The 22,735-nt window shown below is 38.4% G+C and overlaps 2 protein-coding genes across 2 annotated transcripts; both read right to left on the reverse strand.

Annotated features, from left to right (window-relative positions):
• Window positions 1–10,774: 10,774 nt before the first annotated feature.
• Window positions 10,775–13,969, reverse strand: LOC124460612 (mucin-2-like). The gene is made up of 3 exons (XM_047011804.1): window positions 13,700–13,969; window positions 11,581–13,528; window positions 10,775–11,446 (listed from the first exon to the last, which is right to left on the reverse strand). Exons 1-3 carry the CDS (start codon window positions 13,967–13,969, stop codon window positions 10,869–10,871), a joined length of 2,796 nt encoding a protein of 931 aa, XP_046867760.1. The 3' UTR covers window positions 10,775–10,868.
• Window positions 13,970–19,005: 5,036 nt separating this feature from the next.
• On the reverse strand, window positions 19,006–22,516 carry LOC6651980 (mucin-2). Its single transcript, XM_047011789.1, has 5 exons — window positions 22,433–22,516; window positions 22,019–22,356; window positions 20,863–21,820; window positions 19,507–20,787; window positions 19,006–19,404 (listed from the first exon to the last, which is right to left on the reverse strand). Exons 1-5 carry the CDS (start codon window positions 22,446–22,448, stop codon window positions 19,100–19,102), a joined length of 2,898 nt encoding a protein of 965 aa, XP_046867745.1. The 5' UTR covers window positions 22,449–22,516; the 3' UTR covers window positions 19,006–19,099.
• Window positions 22,517–22,735: the final 219 nt, after the last annotated feature.

Consider the following 22,735-nt stretch of genomic DNA (forward strand, 5'->3'; position numbering starts at 1 on the left):
TGTATAGCTACTTACAGATCGTATCTTTTATTAGTCAAGCATTCCTGTTATATCAAAATATATAAACCAACAACAACCGACAAGCTCAAACAAAAAAAAAAGAAAAAGAAAAACGAAAACTTAAAAAGGATATTAGTAAATGAAAAAAATAAAACGGGAAACAATGTAAAAAAGCTAACAAAAAAATTCAAAGCAGACCAAAAATCAACATCAACAGAATATACAAAACAACAATGCATGGGCTCTATATTAGAATCAGAAAAGAAAAATTCTGAAATTTTATAATGCAAAAAAAACATCGATTCGATTTAAGAGCAACGTGACATGTACATTATGTTTTAATAATGAATGGAAAATGAATGCTTGATTGGCAAATAATAATTCTTGTTCCTTTTAACGATTTTTCTCTGAGGCAACAAAATGAAAAACAAACAAACAACAAAAAAAGTAAAACAAAAACAATGAACTAAACAAAAACGATTCCATAATCTAGCTAGATATATGTACATATATATGATTCATATACAACGCGAAACTTTGTTTTTGTATGCAGCATTTAAGTTTTTTTTAAAACAATTTCCGAGCCAACACTAAAAATTGTTAAGTTTTATTTAATAAGAGCAAAAAGTGAAAAGTGTGAAATATTGTGAGCGCATTTTTCTTACCTCCACCACCACATCTGACCCCTCCTCCCATCCCAATCCACCCCTATGATTCTTAGTGCAATTTGATTCGGCTTAAAATTATACAATATTTGCAAATGTGTTTTTTTTTTTTGATCGAAGTTTAGTTTAAATTAGTTGAATTTAATATCTACATAAAAGTTATAAAAGAACTAATTACAATATCGGATAAAAATTTACTTATTTAGCTATGTGTGTAAAAACAATTCAAGCGGACGAAATTGTGCAATTGTTAGAAAATTTATTATACATATACATACATATGTAAAAATGAGACAAAAATATGTAAAAGAAAATTATATTTTATTCGCATATTGAACAGTTTTTTTAAATGCGTTTAAAGCTGTAAGAAATTTTTAAGAATGCAAATGTTGCATATATATATATACACTACATAAATACCATATATATATATTTATGTATAACAAAAATACAATTATATTTGGCTATAGCATTTTTAAAGCAACTATATTGCATGTTAAAAAACACCGAAACCATAAACAAAGCCGAAAAGAGAAACAAAACAAAAAAAAAAATATATATATATATATATATATATGTATATATATTAAATACAAAAAAAGGACAAAAAGAAAGATGTAAAACCATTCAGATCGGTGGCTGTAATTGGGCAGAAACAAAAAGTGCAATTCCAAATAAAATCCATACAACCAGAAATAAAAACAAACAGAAATCAAGAGTTGCAATATGATTCATTTCGCCATTTTTCTATCCACTACCCATATGAACATATATGTACATATATATCAGGTCTGTGATTTACTAAGATAAATTTAAATATTTACCAAAGCAGGGATTGCTTGGGCGACTCTGAGAAGATATGAAAAAAACTTTGAAACGGATTACAAATATTGACCCCAAGTTTAAAGTCTATGTAGGAAAAGATATATGTAGTCTCCACAATTATGCACCCAATTATTTATTTATTCATTACCGTCAACTAACACAGCAGTCGACTAAAAAGCTTTAGTTAAAAAACAGATAATAATTAATTGAAGAAAGTAAGCTTAGCCTTATACGCAACTAAACATTTTATTAGCACAAGGTGCCAGCTATGCCCCGATTCACAGCCATTGTGGTCAGGGATGAGTTGAAACTTGCAAGCAATGCGAAGTCCAAAATATATTCAGCGGTTTCGTTGCAGATTATTAAAAGGTATAGCGCGTAGAGAAGTGACAGAAAGGTTGTTAAAAGATTGGCAAAGAACACGAAAAGGTTCGTCAAGAGAGTAGTTAGTCAGACATCTACTAAGGTGAATAGGAAAAAAGTTTCTGGTCCTACGTGAGGAGTAATTAGTAGAAATGACTTCGCCGTTGACTAGTTTATGGAGAAAGAGAATGCCAAATACGAGCCTACGGTTGTAAAGTGAAGGAAGATTAATAAGAAGAGGTCTGTCAGAATAAGTAGGTAGGCGAAGACTCGGGTCCCAATTAAGACGGCGTAACGCGAACTTAAGGAATGGCTTCTGTACCGATTCAATACTACGCTGGTGAACATCATATTGCGGGTTCCACACTGGCGAGCAATATTCTAGAGTAGGGCGAACTAACGAAGTGTATAAAACCTTTGTTACATAGGGATCATCAAATTCTTTGGCCCAACGTTTAATGAAGCCAAGAAGACTGCATGCTCTATTGACAATTGAAGAAATATGAACATTAAATGAAAGTTTTTGGTCAAACATAACGCCTAAGTCTTTCAATGATGGTACACGATCGAACAAAACAGACTTAATAGAGTAATGAGCTAGGAACGAAGACAAACGACTGAAATTCATAAAAGAACACCTAGAGGCATTGAGGTGTAATTTATTAACTTGGCACCAATCACAGAACGCATCGAGATCTGATTGCAAGTACTGTTGGAAAGAAGGATCATTATAGGAATAACAAATCTTGACGTCATCTGCGAGCATGAGCACGCGTGAATGAGCCAAGGCCAAAGGCAAATCATTTATAAACAAGGTAAATAATGGTGGGCCCATATGAGTGCCTTGGGGTACACCTGACGTAACTCGAACAGTATTAGATATCGAGGAACGAAAAGACACCTTTTGGGTTCTGCCAATAAGATACGACTTTAACCAAGCCAATAGTTTCGGGGAAACACCAATGATGTTAGTCGCCAAAATGTATGTAACAGGCAGAAGGAAGCATCTCCGACCCCACAAAGTATATATATTCTTGATCAGGATGGACAACCGAGTCGATCTAGCCATGTCCGTCTGTCCGTCTGTATGAACACGCAGATCTCAGAGACTATAAGAGCTAGAGCCAAATTTGGTATGTAGACTCGTGTGGTATGTAGATATATAGAGTTCATTGGAATTTTGGCCACGCCCCCAGAATTTACATAAAACTGTTTTTCTTAAAAAGTATAGCAGATAGAGACATTAAATTTGGTTTATATACACGTTTAGTTAGCGCGCAGAAAAAAATTGTTCCAACTTTTTGCCACGCCCCCGGAATTTACAAAAAACAGATTTTCTTAAAAACTATGAAAGCTACCGACATTAAATTTGGTATGTAAGCTACCTTAATACACGCGCAGGTATTGACTATTTAAAAATTTTGCCACGCCCATTTCCGCCCCCGCAAATTAAACAAAACTGATTTTCTCGAAAACTAACAAAGCTAAAGTCACCAAATTTAGTATGTATACTGGCTTAGTATGCGCGCAGAACATATATATTTTAATATGTTGCCACGCCCACTTCCGCCTCCATAATTTAGTAAAAAACGATTGGCTCTTGCAATTTTTTGACCATCGCAATCAAATTTGGCAGACTAATTAATCTTATCTATTTCTACCAAGCTACCATTTTATTGAAATCGGATTAGAAACATGCAAAATATACGTATGAACGTATTTTGCCACGTGATCCATAAGAGCAGAATTGGCCGTTGGCTAGTGGCGGCGACACAGTGCTCGTGTGTTTGTAGAATGAGCGAGATAGCAAATGGTTATGAGGCATGTTAAAACAATTTAATAGACATACATTTGGTTTTCGAAATTTTAAATATTTGTTTCACCTGGTGTATGGTATACCCAAGTCGGCGAGACGACTTACTAACTTCATTTATTTTGAAAAGGCAAAAAAGATGGGTACACAGAAGTCTTACGTTTAGAATTAAAAAAATTATAAAATTGTTTAGGGTCACAAGGAAACTGAAGCTTACACCGCAAAAATTAATTTGTATAGATATGTAGGACCAATCGGTTAATAAAGTTTTTATTAAGGCTGGCAAAGTCAGTCTTACGAAAGCACCTAGTTAGAGGTAACTCATTTGAGCCAAGTAATGGCAGATCAATTTTTAAATTTAATGTAGGATGAAATTTGTCTTCGGGAAGAACAAATGGTTCGATCCTAGAAACATCATCAAGAATCAAATACAAAAATATGATCTAACGATTTTCCATTAGAATTTAAGACAGGATTGACTTGAGATAAAGATAAGCCTAGAAGGCCATCAATAAAGTCATGAGACATAGAGAGCAGTAACATGGTAGATTCATCTGTTAGTTTATAACGCACAGAAGGAGACGTTTCCGACCCCATAAAGTATATATATATTCTTGATCAGCATGAGAAGCTGAGTCGATATAGCCATGTCAATCTGTCCGTCCCTCCGTCTGTGCAAATCAACTTCACGCCGCCATCTTAAGAGCTGTCGGGATGAAACTTAATATTTGAGCTACTTATAGCCCGGAGCAGATAAAGTATGAAAATTGTCAGGATCGGACCAATATATCATAAAGCACTAGAGGAAACATTTTCATGAAAATTGGAGTATCGCTATGAAATTTACTGATATGATAGTTTTGGATATAAAACATCAGATCCCGAAATTTCATCAGATCGGATAAATATAACACAAGTTACAGTCAATATAAATCGGCTCTACTACGTCATTGCTTGAAACCTACAGAGCAGCTGAGCACACGCATACACACACAGACGCAACGCTACATAAACTGTATGTGTATGCGTGCCAATCGCAGCATGCAGCATGGGGAAGAAGAAGAAATGGAAATGATATTTGGGAGGTTTTGTCTGTGCATTGATGATACAGAAAAAGTGTTTGGAACATGTAAAAATATTATGGCCAAGGGTATATAAACTTCTTAGCTTCTTTGATATTTTTTTTTTTTATGTTAATAGTTTGTTTGTGTTGTCTCAGCTTCACACAGCTTTTACAATAAATTTGAGCCTTATTACTTACTTAAGATGTGACAACAGGGTCTAGCCTAGAAAAAAATATATGTTTCTTTGGTGGTATGCCAACGAGAGGCCGCGGTCCCGAAGCGTCAGCCGCAACAGCAACGTTGGACAAGTCACCCACTGCAGCAGTAAACTTCTTCACGGGGCTCTCGATAATTTTAGAACTATTTCCATTTGGCAATTTCCATTGGAATGGGTAAAAAAGTGACTGTTCACCACCGATTGTTACTATGGAAACTATATGATATAAGTAATCGCCCGATCTTAATCAAATTTGGCACAGTCATTAATAGTTAAGCTAAACTGAGGAATATAAATTTTTATGACAATTGCTTCAAAAGTAACGAAGTTATTGACTGTTTTCGACCGATCGGTCCTATAGTAGCTATATGATATAGTCACCCGATCTTGATCAAATTTGGCACAGTCGGTTGTTAGTATAATAAACTCACCAAACTTAAAATAAAATTTCTCGATAATAGCTCAGAAAATAACGAAGTTATTGAGAAAAGTCACTGTTCGTGACTTTGGCATTGGTATGGGAGCTATATGATATAGTGGTCCGATCCGGCTGAATCCAAGATATACAACCCCTGCAGTATATACAAGCCTACATGCAAAATTTCAGCCTAGGAGGAGTTTGCGTTGATCCAAACGGACGGACAGACAGTCAGACAGACGGACATGGCTATTTGAACTCCTCTCGTAGTGTTGATCAAGAATATATATATTTATATGGTCGGAGATGCTTTCTTCTATGCGTTGCACACTTCTGACCAAAATTAATTACCCTTTTTGCTATACCCTTGCAAAAAGGAATAAATAAATAATGTGCAGATTAAGCCTTCCCAACTAAAGAGTTAAAAGTTCAAGTGATAAACACAAAAACAAAAACACGTATCACTGGGTCGCGGATAGGGAAAAGACGAGTGCGCAATCAAACAAAAATCAAATTGAACATATGCACCAACAATTTGTACGCAAGAGCACGATAGTTAGTTAGAACGGTAAAATGTAAGGCAAAAGCAAATGAGATAAGCAAAACAACAACACCGCACTGCAAGTTTTGTTGTAAGATTTAATTTAATGTTCCAGCAGAAGGTGTTTTGCAAGTGCACAAAAACTAGTGTAAGCAATCGCGAAATAAAAATTAAATTCAGATGTTAAAATTTTAGTTAAACAGAAAGTGAGTTTATAAGTTATAAAAAATTAGTTAATCGCGAGACAAAAATAAAATACGATAAGCACAAATAAAACACGTCCGTCCTTTGCAAGGAGTGAAAGAATTCTGGGTTAAGGGAAATCGGTCGATATGAATTTATGGACGTCTTGTTGCCTTGAGATTTTATAATGGGAATTATCTTGCTGGTTTTAAATTGTTGGGGTATGTGTTGCATGAGGATATTGTTGAACAAGTTTAAGGGGTTACGCCACCCCTGAGGTCCAAAAAACAGGTGAAATGAAGTAAGTAAGTCGTCTCGCCGACTTGGGTATACCATACACCAGGTGAAACAAATATTTAAAATTTCGAAAACCAAATGTATGTCTATTAAATTGTTTTAATATGCCTCATAGCTATCTCGCTCACTCTACAAACACACGAGCACTCTAGCGCCGCCACTAGCCAACGACCAATTCTGCCCTTATGGATCGCGTAGCAAAATACGTTCGTCCGTATATTTTGCATGTTTCTAGTCCGATTTCAATCAAATTTGGTAGTTTGATAGAAATAGATAAGATTTATTAATCTGCCAAATTTGATCGCGATGGTCAAAAAATTGCAAGAGCCAATCGGTTTTTTCTAAATTATGGAGGCGGAAGTGGGCGTGGCAATATATTAAAATATATGTATTCTGCGCGCATACTAAGCCAATATACATACTAAATTTGGTGACTTTAGCTTTGTTAGTTTTCGAGAAAATCAGTTTTGTTTAATTTGCGGGGGCGGAAATGGGCGTGGCAAAATTTTTAAATAGTCAATATCTGCGCGTCTATTAAGCTAGCTTACATATCAAATTTAATGTCGGTAGCTTACATAGTTTTTAAGAAAATCAGTTTTATGTGAATTGCGGGGGCGGAAGGGGGCGTGGCAAAAAGTTGGAACAATTATTTTCTGCGCGCTAACTAAACAAGTATATAACCCAAATTTGATGTCTCTATCTGCCATACTTTTTAAGAAAAACAGTTTTATGTAAATTCCGGGGGCGGAAGGGGGCGTGGCAAAAATTTGAAACAAACTCGATAAGCGTACATACTACACGAGACTGCATACCAAATTTGGTGGCTCTAGCTCTTATAGTCTCCGAGATCTAGGTGTTCATACGGACGGACGGACGGACGGACGGACGGACGGACAGACGGACATGGCTAGATCGACTCGGTTTTTGATCCTGATGAAGAATATATATACTTTGTGGGGTCGGAGATGCTTCCTTCTGCCTGTTACATACATTTTGGCGACTTTAATATACCATTTCACCCTATGGGTGTATGGTATAAAAATGAATTATTGCTGTGCGGCCAGTATACAATTTAGGAAAAAACTTTTATTATACACAGATTGAGGGTACTTTAAAGAATATTTATTGAAAAAAAAAAAAATTTTTTTTAAACAAAATGGCGGAGATATGGGCCGGCAAGTGCCACCATGATTTGTAAATCCTTGCAGGTGGGGTGTCAAATTTCTCGGCTAAACATCACCCGAAAAATCCAAAAAAAAAATCTTGTTATTCAGGAAGGCTATGGCTATCCGCCATAGCCTTTTTGCAAAATGGCGGCTGTTTGAACAAAAAACGCTCTTATTTGGAGAACATTTTTGGCTAAAAAAATTCATAACTTCCAAACAGGACCTTAACCAGGACCAGGATTAAAAAAATCCTACGTGGGCGGATACCCAACACTGAAAAGAATATGTGGTAAAAATTTAAGCCAAATCGGTCCAGTAGATTCGGAGATATTTGACACCCCGGTTAAAAAAAAGTAGTTTCGAGAAAAACGCAAAAGAAAAAAATTTACCGCGTCGGGGCCGACTCGGCCGCGCTCACTTCTAAACGCTGTAACTTCGGAAGTAATTCGAAATCCGATATTATGTAAAGTGTAAAAGATTCTTAAAACTATAGAGGATTTTTAGAGCCAAAAACAAAAAATTGTTTTTTATTTTTTTCAGGGGTGGCGTAACCCCTTAAGAGTCTTTTAGTGACAGAAATAGTAACGTTTTTTAAGGGGTTACATCTAGTTAGAATTTTCGAAAAATCAAATTTTTTTCCTTTTTTGTAATGTACATGTATTTAAGTATACACTGTAAAAATTTCAAGTCAATCCGACGATTATTTTTGAAGTTACACGCATAAATGTAACGACGCGTCAGTGCATTTTAAAGTCGTAGGCCGCATTTAACCTTGTCTTTCTCAAAACTGTGTTTTGAAAGTCGGTGACCAAGATTTCTCAGAAACGGCTGAACTGATTCATCTTAAATTTTTACACAGACTTCTAAACTATATTTTCTAGTACTTAATCGAAGCTTTTTTATTACCGATAAAAATTGTCTTTTTTATACACAATTTAACGCAAAAATTATGGCAAAAAATAGATTTTTTTTTTTGAGAATCCGCCATTTTGTCAAAACATTTTTTTTTGCTTATTCCTTCGATTAATTACAAGCTTATACATTACTTTAACGAAATCCGTTTGGTTTTTTCATTTCAGATAGTCCACTTCAGAGATACAGTGGTCACCGTAAAATGCCTTCTCTAAAAGGGGTTCCAGGAGATCTGCTGTAGCAGCTTTAAAAACTGTTATTTTTGACAAATAACAAATTTTTAAATACTCTTCATAGTTACCATACATAATATATGTACAAATGCTTAAAGTAATAAATTTAGAAGTTTTCTCAGGAAAAAATTTTGAAAAACCTCATTTTTGAGAGCTTCTAACTAGATGTAACCCCTTAACACAGGGTGTGAGATGCGATCTAATCCGGGGGTTTTTCCTTTTAGGCTGTTCAGGGCCGTCGAGAAGATATCAGGGCCTGGTGGTAGTAAGCTACAGTTGTAAAGGTAATATTAAACTTTTCCCAAATTTGAAAATTTCGATCAAAAACCGGGCCCCGCTAAAAACTTCGGGCCCGGTGGGAATCCCACCTTTACCACCCCCCTCTCGTCGGGCCTAAGGCTGTTTAATGCAGATTTTAATTCAATGATAGTGATGGGTACCTCTAGGGCAGGGGTAGATATACTTTTTATACGAAGGAGATCTTCTAAATGGCTATCAGTAAGACTATTTCAAATTGAATCTTTAATTAATTTCATTGTCGAAAATGTGGATTCGCAAATGTATGTTGTGGTAAACATGGAAGATAATTTTAACATTGCCTTTTATCTTACATTTATATTACATTATGCATGTTCGCTTATATTATAATATACTTTTTACCCTATAGGGACAAAAGATAAATAATGGCAAAATATTTTTAAAGTTGCCATGTAAGAAAGTGAAGCATCAATTTTTCTGCGTGTAGCTGCGTAACAAAGCGACATAGTACTGCTTTCGTCAAAATCTGTGCGACACTAGCTGTTTTTTATGCATTCAACTTGTACTTCGTGCTCACATCGGCATGCACACAGACGGCCACACGAGCAATTGCCGAGCAAAAGTGCCCGCACGGGCTATGGGCGCCTACCTCTGCTCTAGGAGAAGTGCATTGTTGGATGGTTTATAATTAATAGCTGTAGCCTTTGCTCTGGATTGGTTTCTTTGAAATGCCAGGCTAAAATTTTGGTCGGATGATGCTGGTGATCAGTGGTAGTCTCTGCCGCAGAAGGTGTTTATTCTTGACCAGGTTTTGGAGATTGGGGAATATGGGTCTATTGCTGATGTAAATGCATGTATAGAGGATCGTTATGATAATTTGATCTCTCATCTTAAAAGAGCTTTTGTTTTTATACCCTTGCAAAAAGGAAATATAGTTTATATAGCCATGTACGTCTGTGCGACCGTCTGGATCAAAGCAAAGTCCTCCTAGACCGTTAGAGCTAAAGAGTATAAATTTCGCATGTAAGCTTGTATATACTGCAAGGGTTGTATATCTCAGATTCATCCGGATCGGATCACTATATCATATAGCTTCCATACAAACGGCAAAGTCACAAATAATTAAATTCGGGTAAAAAAGCTGTATATTTTCAATTTCTTTCCTTTCGCATTTGTTTTGGCATACATTAAACTAACTATTTACAGAAGCAAAAAAAAGCCTTTTTAGTTCGCAAAAAATTTCTTAAACAAAAATTTAAAAAATCTATGGTAAAATGCATGCGGATTTCAGACTTTTTCTAATTAAACGATATTTTATAGCTTTACTAACTATAAACTCTTTTTTTCGTGTAAGACCAAAAAAAAAGGATTTTAAATTTTGCGTCAAATGAAATATTGTCGATTACAATTGGTTAAATATTAAAAGACAATACATGAGTCTTTAAAAAATATAACCCCTTAATGTACACCTAAACAAATCAGAAAAGCAGAAGAATAGAAATATGTATACAACCATGATGCTTAAAAATTAACCCACATTTTATATACAGTTTATACGGACTCGGGTAATAAATTGAATCAAAAATAGTTGTACTTTATGGGGTCTGAAAATCTTTCTTCTGCCACTTAAACACATACATTTTGGGCGACTCTGAGGAACACGAGGAAGCATATCTAGCAAAGGGTTTCATGTAAGCATTATCTTATATTAATAGTGGGAGAAAAGAAATCTATACAATTTCTGTTAAAATCAAACACAAGTATTTTGATTCGTTAACCTCTTTTAGGTGATTGCAATTTAATATTTAATATACATATATATCTTTTTCTTGGTAGAGTTTCATGTCTTCGTTTCAAATTTTTTTCTTTCAGTATCATCATCGGTCCAAGGAGCGAGGAGTTATTTTGTTCATTTATGATTGAACACAGCTGGTGTTTTCGGGCAGATCGCAAATACCCTTTAGACCGTTAAAGTATTTATCACCGCAGCTGACCTTGAGGGCGCGTTGATGTCGGCAAATATAATAGTCATTGCAACGTTGGGGTGAAGCCATTAAGAAACCGTCAGGCTTGCCAATGCAAGAAACCTTTTGCTGGAGATTCACGGTATTAGCGGTTCCTTGAAACTGTTGTAGAGCTTCCCAGAGTGGTCTACGGTTGGGGCGGGGTCGTCGGCGGATAGTGTTACGATTCGCCTGAGCGGCAGCAGCGCCGCTATCTTCACAAGGGGTGGTTGTTTCAGGGCACTTGGTGGTTGTAGTTGTTGTGTCTTTGCTGGGTGGTTTGCAAGTTGTTGTTGTCGTTGCTGTGGGTGGTTTACAGGTTGTAGTTGTTGTCGTTGTTGTGGGTGGTTTACAGGTTGTAGTTGATGTCGTTGTTGTGGGTGGTTTACAGGTTGTTGTTGTTGTCGTCGTTGTAGTTGTTGTGGTTGTTGTTGTAGTAGTTGTTGTTGTCGTTGGTGTTGGTTCGCAAGTTGTTGTGGTCGTCGTTGCTGTGGTTGTAGTTGTAGTTGTAGTAGTTGTTGATGTCGTTGTCGTTAGTTTGCATGTTGTTGTGGTCGTCGTTGTCGTAGTTGTAGTTGTAGTTGTAGTTGTTGTCGTAGTGTACTTGTTATTGTTGGTTTACAGGTTGTTGTTGTCGTCGTCGTAGTTGTCGTTGTTGTGGTTGTTGTTGGTTTGCAAGTTGTTGTTGTTGTCGTCGTAGTTGTTGTCGTTGTTGTTGTTGGTTTACAAGTTGTTGTTGTTGTCGTCGTAGTTGTAGTTGTAGTTGTAGTTGTAGTAGTTGTAGTTGTTGTTGTCGTTGTTGTTGTCGTTGTTGTTGTCGTTGTTGTTGGTTTGGAAGGTGTTGTGGTCGTCGTTGTCGTAGTTGTAGTTGTTGTCGTAGTTGTAGTTGTTGTCGTAGTTGTAGTTGTTATTGTTGGTTTACAGGTTGTTGTTGTCGTCGTCGTAGTTGTCGTTGTTGTTGGTTTGCAAGTTGTTGTTGTCGTCGTCGTAGTTGTAGTTGTTGTAGTAGTTGTCGTTGTTGTGGTCGTCGTTGTCGTAGTTGTAGTTGTTGTCGTAGTTGTTGTCGTAGTTGTAGTTGTTGTTGTTGGTTTACAGGTTGTTGTTGTCGTCGTCGTAGTTGTCGTTGTTGTGGTTGTTGTTGGTTTGCAAGTTGTCGTTGTTGTTGTTGTCGTCGTCGTAGTTGTTGTCGTTGTAGTTGTTGTCGTTGTTGTTGGTTTACAAGTTGTTGTTGTCGTAGTTGTAGTTGTAGTAGTTGTCGTTGTCGTGGTTGTTGGAGCACATGGAGTAGTTGTAGTTGTTGTTGAGGTAGTTGTAGTTGTCGTCGTCGTAGTTGTTGTAGTAGTTATCGTTGTTGTAGTTGTCGTTGTTGTAGTAGTCGTCGTTGTCGTGGTTGTTGGAGCACATGGAGTAGTTGTAGTTGTTGTTGTTGTCGTTGTTGTTGTAGTTGTCGTTGTTGTAGTGGTTGTCGTTATTGTAGTAGTTGTTGTGGTAGTTGTCGTTGTTGTGGTTGTTGGAGCACATGGAGTAGTTGTAGTTGTTGTTGTTGTCGTTGTTGTTGTAGTTGTCGTTGTTGTAGTGGTTGTCGTTGTTGTAGTAGTTGTTGTTGTTGGAGCGCAAGGGGTGGTTGTCGTTGTTGTGGTTGTTGGAGCACATGGAGTAGTTGTAGTTGTTGTAGTAGTTGTCGTTGTTGTAGTTGTCGTTGTTGTAGTAGTCGTCGTTGTTGTGGTTGTTGGAGCACATGGAGTAGTTGTAGTTGTTGTTGAGGTAGTTGTAGTTGTCGTCGTCGTAGTTGTTGTAGTAGTTGTCGTTGTTGTAGTTGTCGTTGTTGTAGTAGTCGTCGTTGTTGTGGTTGTTGGAGCACATGGAGTAGTTGTAGTTGTTGTTGTTGTCGTTGTTGTTGTAGTTGTCGTTGTTGTTGTAGTTGTCGTTGTTGTAGTAGTCGTCGTTGTCGTGGTTGTTGGAGCACATGGAGTAGTTGTAGTTGTTGTTGTTGTCGTTGTTGTTGTTGTCGTTGTTGTTGTTGTCGTTGTTGTTGTAGTTGTCGTTGTTGTAGTGGTTGTCGTTGTTGTAGTAGTTGTTGTGGTAGTTGTCGTTGTTGTGGTAGTTGTCGTTGTTGTGGTTGTTGGAGCACATGGAGTAGTTGTAGTTGTTGTTGTTGTCGTTGTTGTTGTCGTTGTTGTTGTAGTTGTCGTTGTTGTAGTGGTTGTCGTTGTTGTAGTAGTTGTTGTTGTTGGAGCGCAAGGGGTGGTTGTTGTTGTTGTTGATGTAGTTGATGTAGTAGTTGTTGTTGTCGTGGTTGTTGAAGCACATGGAGTAGTTGTAGTTGTTGTTGTGGTAGTTGTAGTTGTCGTCGTCGTAGTTGTTGTAGTAGTTGTCGTTGTTGTAGTTGTCGTTGTTGTCGTTGTTGTAGTAGTCGTCGTTGTCGTGGTTGTTGGAGCACATGGAGTAGTTGTAGTTGTAGTTGTCCTCGTCGTAGTTGTTTTAGTAGTTGTCGTTGTTGTAGTTGTTGTTGTGGTAGTTGTCGTTGTTGTGGTTGTTGGAGCACATGGAGTAGTTGTAGTTGTTGTTGTTGTCGTTGTTGTTGTAGTTGTCGTTGTTGTAGTGGTTGTCGTTGTTGTAGAAGTTGTGGTTGTTGGAGCGCAAGGGGTGGTTGTTGTTGTTGGTCCACTAGGAGTGGTTGTTGTTGTAGTCGTAGTTAATTTTGAGCCACAGGACGGAGTTGTCGTCTTTACGTTGCCTGAGCATGGAGTTGTGGTGGTTACGCATGGTGGAGCCGCTGTCGTCTTTTTGCATGGCTCTGCTGTATCTCTAGCTAAGTTCGGCTGAATCTCAGCACTTTCCGTGCAGCCAGGATTGTATGTCACACACCGCCTAGCTGTGCTGGTGATCAGTGGTAGTCTCTGCCGCAGAAGGTGTTTATTCTTGACCAGGTTTTGGAGATTGGGGAATATGGGTCTATTGCTGATGTAAATGCATGTATAGAGGATCGTTATGATAATTTGATCTCTCATCTTAAAAGAGCTTTTGTTTTTATACCCTTGCAAAAAGGAAATATAGTTTATATAGCCATGTACGTCTGTGCGACCGTCTGGATCAAAGCAAAGTCCTCCTAGACCGTTAGAGCTAAAGAGTATAAATTTCGCATGTAAGCTTGTATATACTGCAAGGGTTGTATATCTCAGATTCATCCGGATCGGATCACTATATCATATAGCTTCCATACAAACGGCAAAGTCACAAATAATTAAATTCGGGTAAAAAAGCTGTATATTTTCAATTTCTTTCCTTTCGCATTTGTTTTGGCATACATTAAACTAACTATTTACAGAAGCAAAAAAAAGCCTTTTTAGTTCGCAAAAAATTTCTTAAACAAAAATTTAAAAAATCTATGGTAAAATGCATGCGGATTTCAGACTTTTTCTAATTAAACGATATTTTATAGCTTTACTAACTATAAACTCTTTTTTTCGTGTAAGACCAAAAAAAAAGGATTTTAAATTTTGCGTCAAATGAAATATTGTCGATTACAATTGGTTAAATATTAAAAGACAATACATGAGTCTTTAAAAAATATAACCCCTTAATGTACACCTAAACAAATCAGAAAAGCAGAAGAATAGAAATATGTATACAACCATGATGCTTAAAAATTAACCCACATTTTATATACAGTTTATACGGACTCGGGTAATAAATTGAATCAAAAATAGTTGTACTTTATGGGGTCTGAAAATCTTTCTTCTGCCACTTAAACACATACATTTTGGGCGACTCTGAGGAACACGAGGAAGCATATCTAGCAAAGGGTTTCATGTAAGCATTATCTTATATTAATAGTGGGGGAAAAGAAATCTATACAATTTCTGTTAAAATCAAACACAAGTATTTTGATTCGTTAACCTCTTTTAGGTGATTGCAATTTAATATTTAATATACATATATATCTTTTTCTTGGTAGAGTTTCATGTCTTCGTTTCAAATTTTTTTCTTTCAGTATCATCATCGGTCCAAGGAGCGAGGAGTTATTTTGTTCATTTATGATTGAACACAGCTGGTGTTTTCGGGCAGATCGCAAATACCCTTTAGACCGTTAAAGTATTTATCACCGCAGCTGACCTTGAGGGCGCGTTGATGTCGGCAAATATAATAGTCATTGCAACGTTGGGGTGAAGCCATTAAGAAACCGTCAGGCTTGCCAATGCAAGAAACCTTTTGCTGGAGATTCACGGTATTAGCGGTTCCTTGAAACTGTTGTAGAGCTTCCCAGAGTGGTCTACGGTTGGGGCGGGGTCGTCGGCGGATAGTGTTACGATTCGCCTGAGCGGCAGCAGCGCCGCTATCTTCACAAGGGGTGGTTGTTTCAGGGCACTTGGTGGTTGTAGTTGTTGTGTCTTTGCTGGGTGGTTTGCAAGTTGTTGTTGTCGTTGCTGTGGGTGGTTTACAGGTTGTAGTTGTTGTCGTTGTTGTGGGTGGTTTACAGGTTGTAGTTGATGTCGTTGTTGTGGGTGGTTTACAGGTTGTTGTTGTTGTCGTCGTTGTAGTTGTTGTGGTTGTTGTTGTAGTAGTTGTTGTTGTCGTTGGTGTTGGTTCGCAAGTTGTTGTGGTCGTCGTTGCTGTGGTTGTAGTTGTAGTTGTAGTAGTTGTTGATGTCGTTGTCGTTGGTTTGCATGTTGTTGTGGTCGTCGTTGTCGTAGTTGTAGTTGTAGTTGTAGTTGTTGTCGTAGTGTACTTGTTATTGTTGGTTTACAGGTTGTTGTTGTCGTCGTCGTAGTTGTCGTTGTTGTGGTTGTTGTTGGTTTGCAAGTTGTTGTTGTTGTCGTCGTAGTTGTTGTCGTTGTTGTTGTTGGTTTACAAGTTGTTGTTGTTGTCGTCGTAGTTGTAGTTGTAGTTGTAGTTGTAGTTGTAGTAGTTGTAGTTGTTGTTGTCGTTGTTGTTGTCGTTGTTGTTGTCGTTGTTGTTGTCGTTGTTGTTGGTTTGGAAGGTGTTGTGGTCGTCGTTGTCGTAGTTGTAGTTGTTGTCGTAGTTGTAGTTGTTATTGTTGGTTTACAGGTTGTTGTTGTCGTCGTCGTAGTTGTCGTTGTTGTTGGTTTGCAAGTTGTTGTTGTCGTCGTCGTAGTTGTAGTTGTTGTAGTAGTTGTCGTTGTTGTGGTCGTCGTTGTCGTAGTTGTAGTTGTTGTCGTAGTTGTTGTCGTAGTTGTAGTTGTTGTTGTTGGTTTACAGGTTGTTGTTGTCGTCGTCGTAGTTGTCGTTGTTGTGGTTGTTGTTGGTTTGCAAGTTGTCGTTGTTGTTGTTGTCGTCGTCGTAGTTGTTGTCGTTGTAGTTGTTGTCGTTGTTGTTGGTTTACAAGTTGTTGTTGTCGTAGTTGTAGTTGTAGTAGTTGTCGTTGTCGTGGTTGTTGGAGCACATGGAGTAGTTGTAGTTGTTGTTGAGGTAGTTGTAGTTGTCGTCGTCGTAGTTGTTGTAGTAGTTATCGTTGTTGTAGTTGTCGTTGTTGTAGTAGTCGTCGTTGTCGTGGTTGTTGGAGCACATGGAGTAGTTGTAGTTGTTGTTGTTGTCGTTGTTGTTGTAGTTGTCGTTGTTGTAGTGGTTGTCGTTATTGTAGTAGTTGTTGTGGTAGTTGTCGTTGTTGTGGTTGTTGGAGCACATGGAGTAGTTGTAGTTGTTGTTGTTGTCGTTGTTGTTGTAGTTGTCGTTGTTGTAGTGGTTGTCGTTGTTGTAGTAGTTGTTGTTGTTGGAGCGCAAGGGGTGGTTGTCGTTGTTGTGGTTGTTGGAGCACATGGAGTAGTTGTAGTTGTTGTAGTAGTTGTCGTTGTTGTAGTTGTCGTTGTTGTAGTAGTCGTCGTTGTTGTGGTTGTTGGAGCACATGGAGTAGTTGTAGTTGTTGTTGAGGTAGTTGTAGTTGTCGTCGTCGTAGTTGTTGTAGTAGTTGTCGTTGTTGTAGTTGTCGTTGTTGTAGTAGTCGTCGTTGTTGTGGTTGTTGGAGCACATGGAGTAGTTGTAGTTGTTGTTGTTGTCGTTGTTGTTGTAGTTGTCGTTGTTGTAGTAGTCGTCGTTGTCGTGGTTGTTGGAGCACATGGAGTAGTTGTAGTTGTTGTTGTTGTCGTTGTTGTTGTTGTCGTTGTTGTTGTTGTCGTTGTTGTTGTAGTTGTCGTTGTTGTAGTGGTTGTCGTTGTTGTAGTAGTTGTTGTGGTAGTTGTCGTTGTTGTGGTAGTTGTCGTTGTTGTGGTTGTTGGAGCACATGGAGTAGTTGTAGTTGTTGTTGTTGTCGTTGTTGTTGTCGTTGTTGTTGTAGTTGTCGTTGTTGTAGTGGTTGTCGTTGTTGTAGTAGTTGTTGTTGTTGGAGCGCAAGGGGTGGTTGTTGTTGTTGTTGATGTAGTTGATGTAGTAGTTGTTGTTGTCGTGGTTGTTGAAGCACATGGAGTAGTTGTAGTTGTTGTTGTGGTAGTTGTAGTTGTCGTCGTCGTAGTTGTTGTAGTAGTTGTCGTTGTTGTAGTTGTCGTTGTTGTCGTTGTTGTAGTAGTCGTCGTTGTCGTGGTTGTTGGAGCACATGGAGTAGTTGTAGTTGTAGTTGTCCTCGTCGTAGTTGTTTTAGTAGTTGTCGTTGTTGTAGTTGTTGTTGTGGTAGTTGTCGTTGTTGTGGTTGTTGGAGCACATGGAGTAGTTGTAGTTGTTGTTGTTGTCGTTGTTGTTGTAGTTGTCGTTGTTGTAGTGGTTGTCGTTGTTGTAGAAGTTGTGGTTGTTGGAGCGCAAGGGGTGGTTGTTGTTGTTGGTCCACTAGGAGTGGTTGTTGTTGTAGTCGTAGTTAATTTTGAGCCACAGGACGGAGTTGTCGTCTTTACGTTGCCTGAGCATGGAGTTGTGGTGGTTACGCATGGTGGAGCCGCTGTCGTCTTTTTGCATGGCTCTGCTGTATCTCTAGCTAAGTTCGGCTGAATCTCAGCACTTTCCGTGCAGCCAGGATTGTATGTCACACACCGCCTAGCTGTGCTGGTGATCAGTGGTAGTCTCTGCCGCAGAAGGTGTTTATTCTTGACCAGGTTTTGGAGATTGGGGAATATGGGTCTATTGCTGATGTAAATGCATGTATAGAGGATCGTTATGATAATTTGATCTCTCATCTTAAAAGAGCTTTTGTTTTTATACCCTTGCAAAAAGGAAATATAGTTTATATAGCCATGTACGTCTGTGCGACCGTCTGGATCAAAGCAAAGTCCTCCTAGACCGTTAGAGCTAAAGAGTATAAATTTCGCATGTAAGCTTGTATATACTGCAAGGGTTGTATATCTCAGATTCATCCGGATCGGATCACTATATCATATAGCTTCCATACAAACGGCAAAGTCACAAATAATTAAATTCGGGTAAAAAAGCTGTATATTTTCAATTTCTTTCCTTTCGCATTTGTTTTGGCATACATTAAACTAACTATTTACAGAAGCAAAAAAAAGCCTTTTTAGTTCGCAAAAAATTTCTTAAACAAAAATTTAAAAAATCTATGGTAAAATGCATGCGGATTTCAGACTTTTTCTAATTAAACGATATTTTATAGCTTTACTAACTATAAACTCTTTTTTTCGTGTAAGACCAAAAAAAAAGGATTTTAAATTTTGCGTCAAATGAAATATTGTCGATTACAATTGGTTAAATATTAAAAGACAATACATGAGTCTTTAAAAATATAACCCCTTAATGTACACCTAAACAAATCAGAAAAGCAGAAGAATAGAAATATGTATACAACCATGATGCTTAAAAATTAACCCACATTTTATATACAGTTTATACGGACTCGGGTAATAAATTGAATCAAAAATAGTTGTACTTTATGGGGTCTGAAAATCTTTCTTCTGCCACTTAAACACATACATTTTGGGCGACTCTGAGGAACACGAGGAAGCATATCTAGCAAAGGGTTTCATGTAAGCATTATCTTATATTAATAGTGGGGGAAAAGAAATCTATACAATTTCTGTTAAAATCAAACACAAGTATTTTGATTCGTTAACCTCTTTTAGGTGATTGCAATTTAATATTTAATATACATATATATCTTTTTCTTGGTAGAGTTTCATGTCTTCGTTTCAAATTTTTTTCTTTCAGTATCATCATCGGTCCAAGGAGCGAGGAGTTATTTTGTTCATTTATGATTGAACACAGCTGGTGTTTTCGGGCAGATCGCAAATACCCTTTAGACCGTTAAAGTATTTATCACCGCAGCTGACCTTGAGGGCGCGTTGATGTCGGCAAATATAATAGTCATTGCAACGTTGGGGTGAAGCCATTAAGAAACCGTCAGGCTTGCCAATGCAAGAAACCTTTTGCTGGAGATTCACGGTATTAGCGGTTCCTTGAAACTGTTGTAGAGCTTCCCAGAGTGGTCTACGGTTGGGGCGGGGTCGTCGGCGGATAGTGTTACGATTCGCCTGAGCGGCAGCAGCGCCGCTATCTTCACAAGGGGTGGTTGTTTCAGGGCACTTGGTGGTTGTAGTTGTTGTGTCTTTGCTGGGTGGTTTGCAAGTTGTTGTTGTCGTTGCTGTGGGTGGTTTACAGGTTGTAGTTGTTGTCGTTGTTGTGGGTGGTTTACAGGTTGTAGTTGATGTCGTTGTTGTGGGTGGTTTACAGGTTGTTGTTGTTGTCGTCGTTGTAGTTGTTGTGGTTGTTGTTGTAGTAGTTGTTGTTGTCGTTGGTGTTGGTTCGCAAGTTGTTGTGGTCGTCGTTGCTGTGGTTGTAGTTGTAGTTGTAGTAGTTGTTGATGTCGTTGTCGTTGGTTTGCATGTTGTTGTGGTCGTCGTTGTCGTAGTTGTAGTTGTAGTTGTAGTTGTTGTCGTAGTTGTACTTGTTATTGTTGGTTTACAGGTTGTTGTTGTCGTCGTCGTAGTTGTCGTTGTTGTGGTTGTTGTTGGTTTGCAAGTTGTTGTTGTCGTCGTCGTAGTTGTTGTCGCTGTTGTTGTTGGTTTACAAGTTGTTGTTGTTGTCGTCGTAGTTGTAGTTGTAGTTGTAGTTGTAGTAGTTGTAGTTGTTGTTGTCGTTGTTGTTGGTTTGGAAGGTGTTGTGGTCGTCGTTGTCGTAGTTGTAGTTGTAGTTGTTGTCGTAGTTGTAGTTGTTATTGTTGGTTTACAGGTTGTTGTTGTCGTCGTCGTAGTTGTCGTTGTTGTTGGTTTGCAAGTTGTTGTTGTCGTCGTCGTAGTTGTAGTTGTTGTAGTAGTTGTCGTTGTTGTGGTCGTCGTTGTCGTAGTTGTAGTTGTTGTCGTAGTTGTTGTCGTAGTTGTAGTTGTTGTTGTTGGTTTACAGGTTGTTGTTGTCGTCGTCGTAGTTGTCGTTGTTGTGGTTGTTGTTGGTTTGCAAGTTGTCGTTGTTGTTGTTGTCGTCGTCGTAGTTGTTGTCGTTGTAGTTGTTGTCGTTGTTGTTGGTTTACAAGTTGTTGTTGTCGTAGTTGTAGTTGTAGTAGTTGTCGTTGTCGTGGTTGTTGGAGCACATGGAGTAGTTGTAGTTGTTGTTGAGGTAGTTGTAGTTGTCGTCGTCGTAGTTGTTGTAGTAGTTGTCGTTGTTGTAGTTGTCGTTGTTGTAGTAGTCGTCGTTGTCGTGGCTGTTGGAGCACATGGAGTAGTTGTAGTTGTTGTTGTTGTAGTTGTCGTTGTTGTAGTGGTTGTCGTTATTGTAGTAGTTGTTGTGGTAGTTGTCGTTGTTGTGGTTGTTGGAGCACATGGAGTAGTTGTAGTTGTTGTTGTTGTCGTTGTTGTTGTAGTTGTCGTTGTTGTAGTGGTTGTCGTTGTTGTAGTAGTTGTTGTTGTTGGAGCGCAAGGGGTGGTTGTCGTTGTTGTGGTTGTTGGAGCACATGGAGTAGTTGTAGTTGTTGTTGTTGTAGTTGTCGTTGTTGTAGTGGTTGGCGTTATTGTAGTAGTTGTTGTGGTAGTTGTCGTTGTTGTGGTTGTTGGAGCACATGGAGTAGTTGTAGTTGTAGTTGTTGTTGTTGTCGTTGTTGTTGTAGTTGTCGTTGTTGTAGTAGTCGTCGTTGTTGTGGTTGTTGGAGCACATGGAGTAGTTGTAGTTGTTGTTGAGGTAGTTGTAGTTGTCGTCGTCGTAGTTGTTGTAGTAGTTGTCGTTGTTGTAGTTGTCGTTGTTGTAGTAGTCGTCGTTGTTGTGGTTGTTGGAGCACATGGAGTAGTTGTAGTTGTTGTTGTTGTAGTTGTTGTTGTTGTCGTTGTTGTTGTAGTTGTCGTTGTTGTTGTAGTTGTCGTTGTTGTAGTAGTCGTCGTTGTCGTGGTTGTTGGAGCACATGGAGTAGTTGTAGTTGTTGTTGTTGTCGTTGTTGTTGTTGTTGTCGTTGTTGTTGTAGTTGTCGTTGTTGTAGTGGTTGTCGTTGTTGTAGTAGTTGTTGTGGTAGTTGTCGTTGTTGTGGTAGTTGTCGTTGTTGTGGTTGTTGGAGCACATGGAGTAGTTGTAGTTGTTGTTGTTGTCGTTGTTGTTGTCGTTGTTGTTGTCGTTGTTGTTGTAGTTGTCGTTGTTGTAGTGGTTGTCGTTGTTGTAGTAGTTGTTGTTGTTGGAGCGCAAGGGGTGGTTGTTGTTGTTGTTGATGTAGTTGATGTAGTAGTTGTTGTTGTCGTGGTTGTTGAAGCACAAGAAGTAGTTGTAGTTGTTGTTGTGGTAGTTGTAGTTGTCGTCGTCGTAGTTGTTGTAGTAGTTGTCGTTGTTGTAGTTGTCGTTGTTGTCGTTGTTGTAGTAGTCGTCGTTGTCGTGGTTGTTGGAGCACATGGAGTAGTTGTAGTTGTAGTTGTCCTCGTCGTAGTTGTTTTAGTAGTTGTCGTTGTTGTAGTTGTTGTTGTGGTTGTTGGAGCACATGGAGTAGTTGTAGTTGTTGTTGTTGTCGTTGTTGTTGTAGTTGTCGTTGTTGTAGTGGTTGTCGTTGTTGTAGAAGTTGTGGTTGTTGGAGCGCAAGGGGTGGTTGTTGTTGTTGGTCCACTAGGAGTGGTTGTTGTTGTTGGTCCACTAGGAGTGGTTGTTGTTGTAGTCGTAGTTAATTTTGAGCCACAGGACGGAGTTGTCGTCTTTACGTTGCCTGAGCATGGAGTTGTGGTGGTTACGCATGGTGGAGCCGCTGTCGTCTTTTTGCATGGCTCTGCTGTATCTCTAGCTAAGTTCGGCTGAATCTCAGCACTTTCCGTGCAGCCAGGATTGTATGTCACACACCGCCTAGCTTTAAAATCATAGAACTTGGGACAAGAGTACTTACTGGCCACACCATTTTGGCATTCGTAAAACTGGGAACAGCTGCCGGGAACCATAGTGCGAATACCGTTGGCTTTGCCACGGCAATATATTTGACCTTCACCATATAACCGATCCATGCTGGCACCCGAAGTGCAGCTGGCGGTAACTGCAAGCACGAGCAACGCAAAAGCTAAGAAAAATGTGAAAAGATAACAATTAGCCTAAAATCCTGTGATTTTTCCAGTTGATATATTGGATTCTACTACCATAAAAGTTCCGCATTTTGTCCTTTTCACAAACTCTAAGCTATATAAAACTTGCAATTAAAACTTGACACAAGTTTGCGATTGAATGCGATACAGTGATTTTTGGCAAACAGTGGTGCTGCTATTTATACTGTGCAAAACGTATCAATTTACTAAATGACAATTAAATTTTTGGCGGCTGGCCTCATTAGTAAAGTAGCCGAACACATTGTTCTTGGCCTTTGATAATACAATTGGCAAAAAAGATTTTTATCACGACGCTGCATACATATGTTTGCTATTCAGATACTATGATCTATATTT

Source organism: Drosophila willistoni (assembly GCF_018902025.1).
Source record: "Drosophila willistoni isolate 14030-0811.24 chromosome XR unlocalized genomic scaffold, UCI_dwil_1.1 Seg106, whole genome shotgun sequence".
In the NCBI taxonomy this organism is placed as follows: domain Eukaryota; kingdom Metazoa; phylum Arthropoda; class Insecta; order Diptera; family Drosophilidae; genus Drosophila; species Drosophila willistoni.